The sequence below is a fragment of the Grus americana genome, chromosome 3, assembly GCF_028858705.1.
Source record: "Grus americana isolate bGruAme1 chromosome 3, bGruAme1.mat, whole genome shotgun sequence".
Taxonomy (NCBI): domain Eukaryota; kingdom Metazoa; phylum Chordata; class Aves; order Gruiformes; family Gruidae; genus Grus; species Grus americana.
The window spans coordinates 48,649,129-48,663,173 of NC_072854.1; the positions used below are offsets into that span (position 1 = coordinate 48,649,129).

Genomic DNA, 14,045 nt, shown 5'->3' on the forward strand with positions numbered 1-14,045 from the left:
CATTCAATCCAGAAAAGCAGGCTACACTGTATTTCAACTTCTTTTGTCTCTGAAACAACTCCATTTCAAATAACAGGAACAGAGGTAAACAGGCTTCACAAGTTGTGTTTATCAAGTAAACTTATTTGCTATTAATTTTACCCATTCATCAGGAATTTTAAAATTTCCAGTTACATATTTTTCAGTAATAAAATGTATTGCTTCTGGTAGACTAACAGAGTTATTTATCATTATTTGCAGCGTTATCGCTGTAGTATCCTTAGCATGTGTGATGCTTTGCAGGCATAAAGATGACTTGGCTCTTGTTCCCAGACAGCAGACAAGAAAGAGTTTATGGTCCTGAGGGTGGGATACACAGCAGGTACGCAGAGCTCTGCTCCTGCAGGGCCTCCCTGATTTTGAAGAGATTCTGTTCAGGAGATGAAATCTCTCCAGGCATTGAATATTGCTTGAATTGATAACAGTACATGAGAAATTATTCTGCTAGAAGGGGAAGAAGAAAGGAAAATGCTATTTTTACTTCAGTCACTCCGGGTTTTCTGGTTACTGCTGTATGAGCTCTATTCCACTAGTTTGGTTTTCCTCTTTCAAGGAGTTTGAAAACTAGCAGAAGTTTGGGAAAATTACATCAGGACAAGGACATGGCTCCCTGTATCTCCTTATAATAATTCCCATTTCCTCTCTTACTCTCCCAGTAGCCAAGAGGCAACTGCAGAGATATGGCCACCGTCCTGCAGACATGGAACCAATGATGCGCTTGCCCCCTATGTTCTTTTGTTTGCAATCCAGGGAGGAGGAGAGCAGGGTTTCTATATTTTCAGCATGGTCAAATGAGTTTGCTACGTGATTTTTTTTTAGTCCTAACCACTAAAAATCATGCGTCAGCATCCTTCTTTTGACTGACGTGTTTTATCCCCAGGGATCATTTTCTCTGGAATGGGAGTAAAACGTCACTTCTTACGGAGAGCTTGAGCAAGGAAACCTTCACCCATCCATCCGTGAGCCTCTCACTATCACATTACTTGCATGGCTTGATAATCAACTACTTGGACGAGCTTTTGTAAAATCTGCAAACGCATACAGAATTGTTTTATTTACAAAATCTGGCTGTGTTGCAACTCAAAAGGAAGATAAGCATTTTACATATAGAATCCTCACATGTAGCCATCTTCCTGTAACAGCACTTGTTAATATTTTTGTCTCCATCATTACACTTCCGCTCATTTGGAAGTTGACCCTGCCTTAGCAGGAGGCTAAGATCAGATGACCTGCAGAGGTCTGTATTTCTAGAATTTATCCTATCGAAATGTTCTGCAGGTATTCTTCTTTCTACTAAAAGAAACAGGACATCAAAAAACTCAAACAAGTTCACAACTTTACACCAAGCAGTTGCTAGAGTTATGAGGATCCATCTCCTTTAGTACGCATTTTATTGCATGGAGAACATTTCATGGTTTTCTAATACATTGTTTTCTTGTTGTCTACTCTTTTTTTGTTCATGGTGTCATCTGCTCAGTTACTAGTATTTGATAGTCAGCTACGAAAAATGTGGTATAATTTTAAATACTCATTTATCTTTTAGCTGCTGAATCTGTTGTACCCCAGTAGATTCGCAATTGATCCTACCTATCATTTTGCTTTATCAAACTGGTGGTTTTGAAAGCTGTTCCAGCTAACACTTGTGCTTGTTACAACAGCTGCAGGAGGACCTCCTGTTTTCTGCCTATGAAGACTTTCATAACATTAAATCAGATTTAGATAAACTACAACTCCAACAGAAGATAATGTCCTACCTTTTGCCTATGTGTGGCCTAAAGGTATTTTACATCTATTTACACAAATTAGTAAGCATGTCTCACCTCAGTGTGACTTCTTTTATAATGCAAACCTGACCCAACCACAAGACCTATCGATGTAATATCAAACAGTGGATTTATATTCACAGAAGCAGGAAGGCTGACACCACCGGTCAAACTTCCAGTCGCGTACCTGTGCGTCCGGATACTGCAGGAGGGAGTAAGCGCGTTACATAACTCAGATGCAGGCTGATCCAAGGACGCCCTGTCAGGATAAATTTTAGAAATAAAATGGAATGACACAAACCAGCAAAACCCAGACTCTTGACACCTCTGGCTGCTTGAGAGTTTACGCCAAACTTCTATTATTGTATGTACCAGAGTTTTGTCCAATTCGATAAATGAAATATTATCTATTTTCTGTTAATGTTTAGTTAAAATATACTATTTGTTGCATAACAGATTTCAAGAATTGTCAAAGCACAGAAGAAGCTACCACTATGGGACTGTGTCTTAGTGTACTTGCAGCTACCCAGAACTGAATTTCCTACCTCAAGTGCCATTTGTACCTCACATATTGCTGTGTGGAAAGGTTAATCCAGAACAGCTCCATCACTCCATGGATAAGACTAAGGAAAAGCATAGACTTAAGTGTAATACAGTTACCTAAAGAAGAAAAGGTTAAGGTTGGAAAGGCAACATTAAATTTAAATATTTGGCCAAGAAAAATTGAAATTGAAGTCATTCTTACAATTGTAGAGTCAAGCAGTCAGGTTGGGAAACGCCAGAATTAGAGGCAAATACCTACCAGAAGGCGCAGAAGAGCGCACGCACTATTTCACATGAAGACTCTCACAGCAATGAGGTAAGGCAGGTAGCAGCAGCATGGCTTTGGAAACATAATTTCAAAATCTGCCATTGAAAAACACTAAGATGCACGCTTCTAAGAAACTTAGGGAAACGAAACTGGGGATATTCTCCAGCGAGTAAGTCTCTAGAAATTTCCGGCTAGTCAGCCACTTTAATATTAAATTTATAATGGCAAAAGCCAAAGTAGAAATGAGGCAACCACCCACTTCCAGAAAACAAAAATAAAACCAATACAAGTTTTTATTTATTTTATTTAGAAGTAAAATAAAACGTGACATTTCCATCTAGAAGCCACTGACATATGCTGTGGTAAATTCCAACATGGAGACGTGGTTTTAGCTTTCAGATTCCACCCAAATTCAAGCTGCTGCTTCCTCTTGCACTGGAGCTTTGTGCAAGCTCTGGTAAGGCTGAGGACACGCATCTGTTTAAGGCAGCCGCTGGAGTTCAAGCTTATCAGCAGATGGTGCTTCAAAGACGTCATCTTCAACGCTTTCTTCTATTGGCTTCATTTTTGCCGAAGTTCTCAGGTAGGGAGATGTCCGGCCCGGGCCTGCCACAGTTACAAAAGAAATTATCAATTAATTTAACACGACATTCCGGCTGCATACACCTATCTGTGACAAAGTGTACAGAATCTGATGATCCTGTCCTAGTTCCCTCATGAGAGGATTTTGTAAGTGAAGGTTTCTTTGTTATTTGGCCAGGAAATTCTAGACGTGGGACAACCACACTGCTATGAACCAGCAACGCCTCCGAGGTTCAAACCCTGCGGCCGGCCACAGGCACAGTATTCTCCCCAAATTCAGTGTGAATCCTGACTGCATGACGTGCCCAGTGCTGTATCCCTGGCGATCGTTTTCTCACCATTACATTCACCCACTAATTCTTCCTCACAAACGACGACATGAATGGCTGCCCTAGGTACAAAAGGTACGTACGTATTTCCACACTTGCCTGGGCTGTGAAAAAATTCCTCCATGTACTGGGCAAACCTCAGGTGGGTACATGACCATAGCCCTAACCGTCTTAAAAGCATGATAATGTGAAACTTATGGAAAAATATAATACCCCCATAAACAACCATAGAGAAAACAAGATTAAGAGGTGAAGGCCATGTAACTTTTGACTGACAGTGATTTCATCCCTCCAAGACAATCTTTTAGAAAAGCAACGACTCATCGAGCTTGCCAGAGCGAAGTGCGCACCTCAGCTATTGCTGGCAAGACATTAAATAGAATTTTTGTGCAAGTTACTACTGCAAACTACGTCTATTGTAGCTAGATTTTCAGCATGAAGGTTAAACCACAGAACTCCTTTGACATCAGCCAAACAGGTTTATTTCCCATTGTGCACCCTGAAATTGCATCTGCACTTGGACTTTTTTTTCCTCTCAGTTCCCTCTTCTAGAGTTAAACCACCACAACGGTACAAGGTTGTAAACAGCTAGCGTATGATTACCAAAAAGATTAGGGAAATCTTTGAAATATTTGAGAAGAAAAGAGCAAGAGGTAGTGGTCCGGTCTGACAGATCGTCTGTATACAAGCTAAAAATTCAAATTTTCTTGGAAAAAATACTGAGAGCCATAACATAGTCTTATTGCAGGGCTATTCTTCTTACTTTAAAAAAAGTTGATCAGATATAGAGCAAAGTGCTCTGCTAAGGAAGCCAATTTACAAAGGACCACTCCTTTATGCTGCATGTGTTACATACAAAGAACAAAATACAGCTACAGGCAAGACCAGCGGGTTATCGCATTACTTGCATTTTTAAGTCACATTCACACAAATGCTGTTTGAAATTAGCTTTTTAGAACCTTTTATGTTAAAAATGTATTAGTATTTTCTTTTGACATTCAAAAACTACTTTAATTGCCATGATATAGGGTTACTCAAAAACATTTTAAAATACTGGAGTTGTTAAGCACTTCTTTTCACACAGATGGGTTTTTTATGGCCTAAGCAAGTGATGACTAGATCATTTAATTGTCTAAATCGAAGGTTTGTGGGTACACTTGGATCTAAAATTGACTTTGCTGGGAGACACCAACAAATTACACTCAAAGGTGAAAGGATGCCTGAAAGGGCTGAATTACAGTTTCAGCTTCACTTTTTTTTAGATTTTTGTCTTTGTATACTTTATTGCCATTTTTAGAATGGTTTTCTTCTGTTTAAAAGTCCTTAGTTCTCTCCAGAAATCAGAGGTAAGAAGCCATAAGTCTGTTCAACAGGATCCAAAATAAGGTCTAATCCTGTCAGGTTGTTTGGTTGAAAGACATGCTCTTATGTTCTCCAGACACAAACCCCTTGTCTACTGACACCTCGACCCAGCGTTGGACAGATGTTCAAGAGACTGAGTCCGACCTGGAACCCAGCCCTTCCATACACTACTCTGTTGCCCCCTCTCGAGGACCTAAGCCCAAATACCTATTAAAAATGGCATTTTCCGTGAAACTCAATCCTGCTTTTAACCACAAGGTGGGTATAACATAGGGAGCACACATAATACCAATTAAAGCATTACCAAAACAAAACCTTTCTACATTCCTGCTAAGCTTGGAAGTTTGCAAATACAGATTCATGGACCAGCAAATTTGAGTGAAAAACCAAGGAGCACAGAAAAAGAGACGGTATCGCTAGTAAGTATATGAATGACTATCAAGCAATAGAATTACTGAATAGAAACTAACACTGAAATGTTTTTTAAAGGATTGAAAGTCAGGTGAAGCCACCCATGTAATCAGGTTGAACTACTTCTGTTTAACTCAAATTTTGGACAAAGAGATACATCAATTTAATTTACTAATAAATTACATACAGATAGAACATGGATGTCAATCACAAGTATCCCGTGATAAACAAATCCCACTTTAATACCTTTTTGAGGATGCTTGCTGAGTTAATGTGATGTTATCAACAGAAAACATCATGCTGCAAACGACTCACTCCGTAAGCATTATAGAACTCTTGTTGGTTATTTCCTTAATATAAAAGCAAACAGTTAGTTGGGTTCCTTAGTTAATTAAATTTAAAGCACAGTTTTGTTAGTAATTGTAGTTTGGGACCTACTAATTAGTATTTTTCACCCTTTTACTGCTAAACACTTTGAAAAAAGCTTTATACCAATTTCTTGAGAAAATGAGTCAAAGCTTATTGTTCGTAGCACAGATAATAGAGCATTTATATTTTTGTATAATCCAAACTTTCTAAATCATGCTTTTATTTAAGAACGTGGAAACTAGGAGAATAAAACTTATTTGCGTTATAGTAGACAAATATCATATTTGTAACGGGAAGCTATTGTCCACACAACAATCGATCACCTGGCAATGACAAGACAGTATTCCTGTAAAGCTCCTGTATAGGTAAGTTTCTCTTATTCATTTCTTCTTCTAATTAAAACAATAAAAAAGTTTGTCATTTTCATATGTTCCTCACTAAATCTTCTGGGGGTTTTTGGATTTTGTTTGGTTTTAAATAAACAAAGGTATGATTGCAGAAGGAGGATCCAGGGGAACAGCACTGAGACAGTAAGCCTCAACATGTACCTCATACTGAATCTTAAAATACAGACACAAAAAAAAAAAAAAAAAAAAAAAAGAGAGAGACTAACTGCTGCACTGAGAGCACCCAGGAAAAGATTTTTTTTGAAAACACAATAGTGGTAAGGTAAATGGCAGGTTTTTTGTTCACTTTTCCCTGTGATCTGAGAAAAAGTGCATACATGGCCACAACCCACATTGAATACAAATCTTTAAGCAGAGCTCACCTTGGTAGCAAACCCCTCACTGGCAATGACAGTACCCAGGAATAACTAACAAGCTACCTTGGCAAAAACAAAGATTGAAGCATTACAGTTTAGCGAGATAAATAACCTTTCATCAAGTTTTTATCAACCTCTTACAGAAGTCAGAAATTTCACATTAATCAAAATGCAAAGAAGAAGTAAATTACAATATTTCCCCAGGTGTATGATACACTGCTGTATGGGAAACCCCTCTGCCTCCCCAAAAAATAAGGGAAGTATTGGACCCGGGGGGCTGCCACCACACCTATTATTGCCAGTGGGGTGGTGGCAGTGGCAGTAGCAACTACACCAACCGCTGTTGGAATGAGCGATTTCAGAACATAAAAGACGTTTAAACCTCTCTTTTGGGGAAAAGTACACCTCATACACCAGAAAATATGGTACGCAAACCAACAGAGAAAAGCGTATTTATCAAGTATGTGCTAAGCATGGATGCATCTTAGGGATTAATGTAATTACAGCTGAACATGTCATGCATTTAGATTACTTTCTTCCAAAGCTGAAATGCTGGTATAAGTGTTTTGCTGCTAAACCTGAAAGAGAATTTTAGTTCTATCTAATTGCACAAACACTGTTTTACAATTTCTTTCAGGCTTCTGAGTGCAAATTTATCCAAGGGCAAAAGAGTGGCTTCAATTTCATGGAGCTTTGCCGTCGAACCGGTGAAAAGCCAGTCGGTAAAGTCGGTAAAGATCAGAGAACAGACCAACACTTTGTGGCAGGTATCTGCTACAGGTTGCCTGATCAAGAAGAGCAAGTAGATGTAAGCCTTCGTTAGACAACTGGATGAAGCCTCATGATCGCAGGCCTTGGTACTTGTGGGGAACTTTAACCACCCCAATATCTGGTGGAAAGGCAACAGGGCTGGGAGCAAGCTGTCCAGGAGATTTCTGGGGAGCGTAGCAGACCGTTTCTTCACACAAGTGATCGATGAGCCAACTAGGGGAGGTGCTCTGCTGGACCTGTCACTGATGAACAAGGAAGAACTCATCAGGGAGCTGAAGGCTGATGGTAACCTTGGCTGCAATGTTCAGGAGCTGGAGGAGTTTAAGATACTGAGAAGTGTGCAAGACAAACTGTAGAGTTACAACCCTGGACCTGAGGACAGGGGACAGCGGCTTGCTCAGGGTTCTACTTGGCAGGAACCCATGGGACATGGCCTACAAGGGCAAAGGGACCCAAGGACAGATGGTTGATCTTCAAGGACACCTTCCTCAAAACACAAGGACAGTCCATTCCAGCGTACAGAAAGTTGAGCAAGCGTGGTAGAAGGCTAGCATAGGAGAAGACTGGCGTAGATGAACAGGAAAGTCCTGACAGAGCTCAAACACGCACACACATGAAGTGAAAGCACGGGTAAGCTGCTTGGGAGGAATACAGAAATATGACCCAAGCATGCAGGGATAGATTTAGGAAAGCCAAAGCTCAGCTGGACCCGGACCTGGTGAAGGGCAACAAGAAGGGCTTCTACAAATACACCAGCAACAAAAGGAAGATCAGGGAAACTGAGGGGCCATGGCTCAGTGGGGCATGGGACCTAGGGACATGGAAAAGGCTGAGATACTCAATACCTTTTTTGCTTCAGTTTTCACTTTAGAGGTTTGTCTTAAGGCCTCCCAGGTTTCTGAGTCTAGTAGTAGAGACTGGGAGAGTGATATTTGACTTATGGGAAACCTGGACTGTGTTAGGGACCACCTAAGTCAACAGGGCAAACACAAGACTCTGGATATGGGCTGCATCCAAGAGTGCTGAGGGTTGACTGATGCAATTGCAAGTCCCCTTTCTATCATCTTGGAAAGGTCATGGCAGTCAGAGAAGCGGAAAAAAGGCCAATGTCATGGCCATGTCAAGAAGTGCAAGGAGGACCACCCAGGGAACTATTGGCCTATCAGCCTAACCTCAGTCCCCAAGCAGATTATGGAGCTTGTCTTCCTGGAAGCCATGTCCAAGCACACGAAGGACAGGAAGGTGACTGGGAACAGCCAGCATGGAGGTACCATGGGCAGATTGGTTAGACTGGTCAGGCACACCTTCTGTGGTGAGGTGACAGACTCTGTGGATGGAGTACAGTGGATGTTGTTTACCTGGACTGTAGCATGGCCCTCCATAGAATCCTTCTAGCCAAACAGGTAAGAAACAGACTGGATACATGGACTGCTGCTTGGGTAAAAAATTTGCTCAAGCGCTGAGTTCACAGGGTGGTGAAAACAGCAGTACAAAACCCAGCTGGCCATTGGTTACCAGCAGTGTCCCTTGAGGGCCAATACCAAGGACTATAATGTTCAATATATTAATGACCTGGATGATGGGATGGAGTGCACTCCCGCCACATTCACAGACAGCAGCCAAGCAGTGAGGGAAACTGTTGACAGGCCAGAGGGTAGGGTGGCTAGTCAGAATGGGCTTTCAGAGGCTGGAGGAAAGAACCGACAGAAACCACAAGAAGTGCAACAAAGGCAAATTCCTGCACTAGGGACATGACAAACCTACACAGCAATACAGCCTGGGCATCAACTGGTTGGAAAGCAGCTTTGCAGGAACGGACCCAGGGGTCCTGGTGGACACAAAATGGAATACAAGTCAGCAGAGTGCCCCTGCAGTCAAAGTGGCCATCCATACATTGGCCCATATTAGCAGCATATGTTGGGCCATATTAGCAAAAGCATAGGCAGCAAGTCAATGAAAGAGATTAATCCCTTCTATCTGGCACTTGTGAGACAGGATCTGGAGTGCTGTGCCCAGTTTTGGGCTTCCCCATACAAGAAAGACATGGACATACTGGAGCGAGTGCAGTGGAGAGCAACCAAGATGGTCAGAGGCTGGAGCACATGACGTACACGGAGAGGCTGCAAGAACTGGGTGTGTTCAGCCTTATGAACAGAAGGCTCTCAGGGGATCTTACTGTTGTCTTCGGCTACCTAATGGAAGGGTATAAAGAAGACAGAGCCAGACTCTTCTCGGAGGCATGCACTAAAGAACAAAGGACAACAGTCATGAGTTGCAATAAGGGAAATCTTTTTCACCGTGAGGGTGGTAAAGGCCCTGGAACAGGTTAACCAGAGAGGCTATGAAATCTTTCACCTTGGAAATAGTCACAGCTTGACTGGACATGGCCCTGAGCAACCTGCTCTAGCTGACCCTGCCTTGAACAGGGAGTTGGACTAGACTATCTCCAGAGGTTCCTTCAACCTCAACTGTTCTGTGACTCTAAACTGTCCTTTCAGGGAACAGAGGAGAAATAAAGAAAACACTGGAATTTTCATCAAACTAGATCTCAGCTGTCACCCCTGATGTTCTAGTAGGGTGAAACACTAGCAGGGCTTTTGCTTCCATCTGTCTGGGCATGCAGGCTATACCAACGTTAAGGAGTGAAAACAGATAGGCCCTCCAAGTCTGAAGGAGTTCCTGGATGAGAACTGTGAGGAACACAATGGAAAACAGATAATTAAACAGGAAAGTGCAAATACTTTAAAACACTTTCTCTTCTTAACAGAGAGTTTAACCATAATAAATAACTGGCAGTAATATTTTTCCTCATATATTTGAATTCTAGAGAATAACGTTTCCCAAATCAAAAAAATTAATCCTATATGATCCTTTTAAATTCCGTTAAACTAACAACCTATGGCAAATGAGAAAAATCAAGCATCTTCTGGGGTTTTTTGTTCAAAAACTGATTTAAGAGTTCAGGCTACTGTTGAAGTTGAGACTCAGGAAAATTAAAAGTAAAAAATAACAATGCAATTGCTTAGAATTTTTCTATAAAGGAATAAATTCCAAGAGCAGAAGCAAAAAGGTCAGACGTGGTTTCTTCCCCATCTCATCTGTTCTCTACTACTCCTGCCATACAAAGCACAGGGGAGGAGAGCCTGACAGGGTATTTGGAGCTTTTCCAGGTGGCATCAAAATATTCATTGTACGCCGCATTTCTCCAGACCCTGCCAATACAAACTATCTCAGGAGGAAATACAGAGCACCAAGTTACTGAGGCAAAAAGTTTTGTTTGGGTTTTTAAACTCCTACAAGCACCAGTCACAGACTGGAGATACTACTGCAACAGGCACTGTACATTCACAGTTTTGCCCCACTGCTATAAACATTCCATGTTACATCTACACATTGACATTATGCCAAAAATTATTACAATATATGCTGGTTTTTTGCCAGTATCTACATGAGGTAGCTTCAGTTCGCGTACAAAGCCTTATGCATCTCATGAATTCCCTACAGTTAGGTCCCTCCACTTAGCTGATGTACAGCAGAGTCCAAAAAGCTACAGTCTGCTCCCCGTGAAGGCAACAGGAGTTCTGCAATCACCTCTAATGATCAACCAAGCTGTGTTCAAAACTGGCATGAACTATTTTGAGCACTCACGAAGAGAGGATGCAGAGGATGTCCCACGAAGAAACATCTGCAAGCCATCCTCACTGTCACTGGTACTGGCCATGCTGTTTCTCATCTGCATCACAGAGAGCTGTGAGCAAAGACTAGGCTGTCGATCAATCTTTTTTGAAGCCTAAAGAAAATTAAATAATCATTATTTTTTAAAAAAATGTATCAAGTAAATTAAAATAAAAATGGAAAATAACTACTTCCTCTGTAGTAGATGCTCTGGTCTCAGCTACGACTATTCATGAATCAAAAAACTGGTTACAGCAGAACATTCTATGCAGTAAAATTGACTTAAATGAAAATAGAAGATGACAGTAATGTATTGGAATTAGAACACTGACAAGCATGAAACCTCAGACTAATTACTCAATTTCAATTCTGTTTTGCACTGGACTTTTAATGTATTTTTGTACAGAAAGGTTGATTTTTATTATTTAGTAATTCATTATTTAGGTATGATGCTCTGCAATTAAATACAGTCTTTATGATAAGCCTGGTCCTCCTCGCTAAACAAAACAGCATGCTATATAGAGAGTTTAACAATTCATATCTTAACAGAAATTTGTTCACTTTCCTGGCTTTTCATTTCATCAAGTTTGAAAGTGGTGAATATCATTCCTTCCTAGTAGATGATCATTTGGCTCTTGATTTTACTGAAGACAGATTAAATGCATCACATGAACATTATCCTCTGCCGGTCAAATGGTCTTAGGAGCTTCCCTTTGCTTTGAGTAGTCTTTCTGAGAAGTCTTTGTACTATAATATTTATATGAAACCATACATTGTACCTTGTTAAGTATAACTGCAAGTCAGTCATTTTAAGTGTATGTGAAAGGCAGTAATCAGTGACAAAAGCATAATGGATAACTCCACTGAATTTTAAAAGTCAGGAATTAGCATCCTATTTCACACAGAGAGAAATTACTATTTTCCCCAACAGTAGTGAAAATCTCCTTAGGTAGGAGAAAATCACAAGGTTCCTTACAAATAAAGGGATACTTTTCTGTTTTCCAACATACAATGAATTGATATTCTTATCTTCTTACTACCATCTTGATTATCAGTAATCTATACTGAATTTATTTTAGTTGTTCTCTTGTACGTCCCCTGTGTACAGAAGTCAACTACAAAATTTTCTATTGAGGCTGTCACCAGCTAATAAGCATTAAAGACACCAGTAATATGCATATTTGACAATGAAGCTTGAGAGAAGTGATACGTGCAAAGGGTGCTGGCAGTGGGGAAATGAAGGAGAATTTACTGGACAGTTCTTGTACTACGTTATGTAGGAAGGGCTTCTGCAACAGGATTTTCATTTGAGGAGGAATAAAAAGGTGCTACAAATTTCCCAAATGCTCGCTCTTAATTTTTATAACATACATTTTCAAAAGTCACTGTGATAAAACAGTTAAAACAATCTTAAATTCACGTGACTATTGTCACTGAAAATAAAGACTTTGCACAAACTGAAGTTGAAGTGTGCAGACGTTAAGTCCAAGGAGGGGTGAAGTTTGGTGGGTTTTTTTAATTCTTAGAAGGTATGATAAGGACCTTTCACTTAAAAACATCCAATTACAGGATTATAATGAGTACTTCAATATACTTCCATTTCAAGAAATATTTACACTAGTGGCAAAGCTCTACAGTGCCAGAAGTCAGCAGCACAAGTGTGTTGCAGGTGACTTTATATACTAGGCATGACATCCTAAGGCTGTCATCCACATGTTAAATAAGGAAAAGGAGGGAAGGAAAGAGGAAAGAAAAGAGGATAATAAAATAGAGAACAGAAAAGAAAAAGAGAAAAAAGAAGAAAGAGGAAAAAAGGGAAAAAAAGAAAAAAGGCAAGGTGAGGAGGAGTGCGGAGAACAGCAGTCTCCCGGGAGAGGCAGTCTGAATGCAATCCTTAGCACACACAGGAAGCACGTCGCTACACGTTCCTTTCAGATGCCATACTCCAGAAATTACTTACTATGTCAATGTGGGGTTTATTACAAAACATTCCCCTGTAGTTCTTTGTTATTAAAAAAAAAAAGAAAAAAAGAAGAAGTTTTAACTACACACTTTATAGGATGTATTTTATAGATGGTACATTCCTGCTAGATCACTTTTACTACATTAGCAAGACGAAAACAGTGATCTGAAATAGTTTTCAGGACCTAATTGCAAGACAGTGTAATCCTCTATTTCATTAACCAGAAGGCAGAATAAGCAGTGCTGTATTGCTATTAAATTGTTTCTCCAGCAATTCTTTCTTTTCTCTTTCTATAGCCAGTACGAAATTGAGAAAACTTACAATGTCTAATTAGCTGTAAAGACATGACAAGTTAAGCCTGCTGAAGTCTGTTGTATAGTAGCAGCCATTTCTTTTGGATCATTTTCTAGTAAATTCACAACTTTGCAGAAGTAACTATTTAACCTATATGTGAGATATTTATGGGCAATCTGATGAGAAGGAGTTTTGCTCTGAGTTAGCGTGAGTTAAATCAATACAGACAGAATACGAAAATACTGTATTATAAAGCTTTTCATAAATGATGGTGACAGTTCTTCAAATAAATTATATATGAGAAACCTACAGCCACTACATAAATAATTAAAAAACCCCCAAACACCAGCAGTCAAGTTACTGTCCAAATCTTGAAAAGCCATGTAACTAAGGGGACAAAATGAAAGTAAAACAAGGTAATCAATATATCCACGGATACACCCAGACCACTTACCATGACACCTAAAATACACTCCCTCTACATGCAAAGAAGAATGCATTATATTCATACCACTGAATATTATATACATATTTATATTTCATATGTATTTCATGCCTCCTTCCACTAACTACACTGTATCAATCTAACATTCTTTTTTTTCTATTGGCATCTGCAACCCTCAAACACGTTGAAATTATTCTTCTTGCCAATCAGTATTCCCCAGATTCCCCAGCTGTTTGACCTCAGCAAGCAAATTCTTTAAGAAAAAACCCTGAAGCTTCTTTGCACAATGGCACCCATTTGTTAATGAGAAAGGATATCCAGGGAGAAGCACCTTTTTAGCTACCGGCCATCAGGCCTACTAGTTAGCTAGAAATATTTGTGCTAGCCAATCAGTTCCTTGTCTCAGTTATTCATCTTTCTTGCACGCTACTGTGCTAACCTCAACCAATATCGCTTCTGACAGAAATG

The 14,045-nt window shown here is 40.0% G+C and overlaps 1 protein-coding gene across 2 annotated transcripts in view; it reads right to left on the reverse strand.

The window, feature by feature from the left end:
• Positions 1-2,899: 2,899 nt before the first annotated feature.
• The window catches only part of BVES (blood vessel epicardial substance), a 56,441-nt gene continuing 45,295 nt past the window's right edge, over positions 2,900-14,045 (reverse strand). For both annotated transcript variants that reach the window (XM_054822087.1, XM_054822086.1), the window contains exons 7-8: positions 10,849-10,990; positions 2,900-3,219 (exon numbers count right to left, since the gene is read on the reverse strand). In XM_054822087.1, coding sequence (XP_054678062.1) covers positions 3,095-3,219; positions 10,849-10,990 — 267 coding nt within the window. In that variant the 3' untranslated portion in view covers positions 2,900-3,094. The remainder of the gene's footprint in view (positions 3,220-10,848; positions 10,991-14,045) is intronic.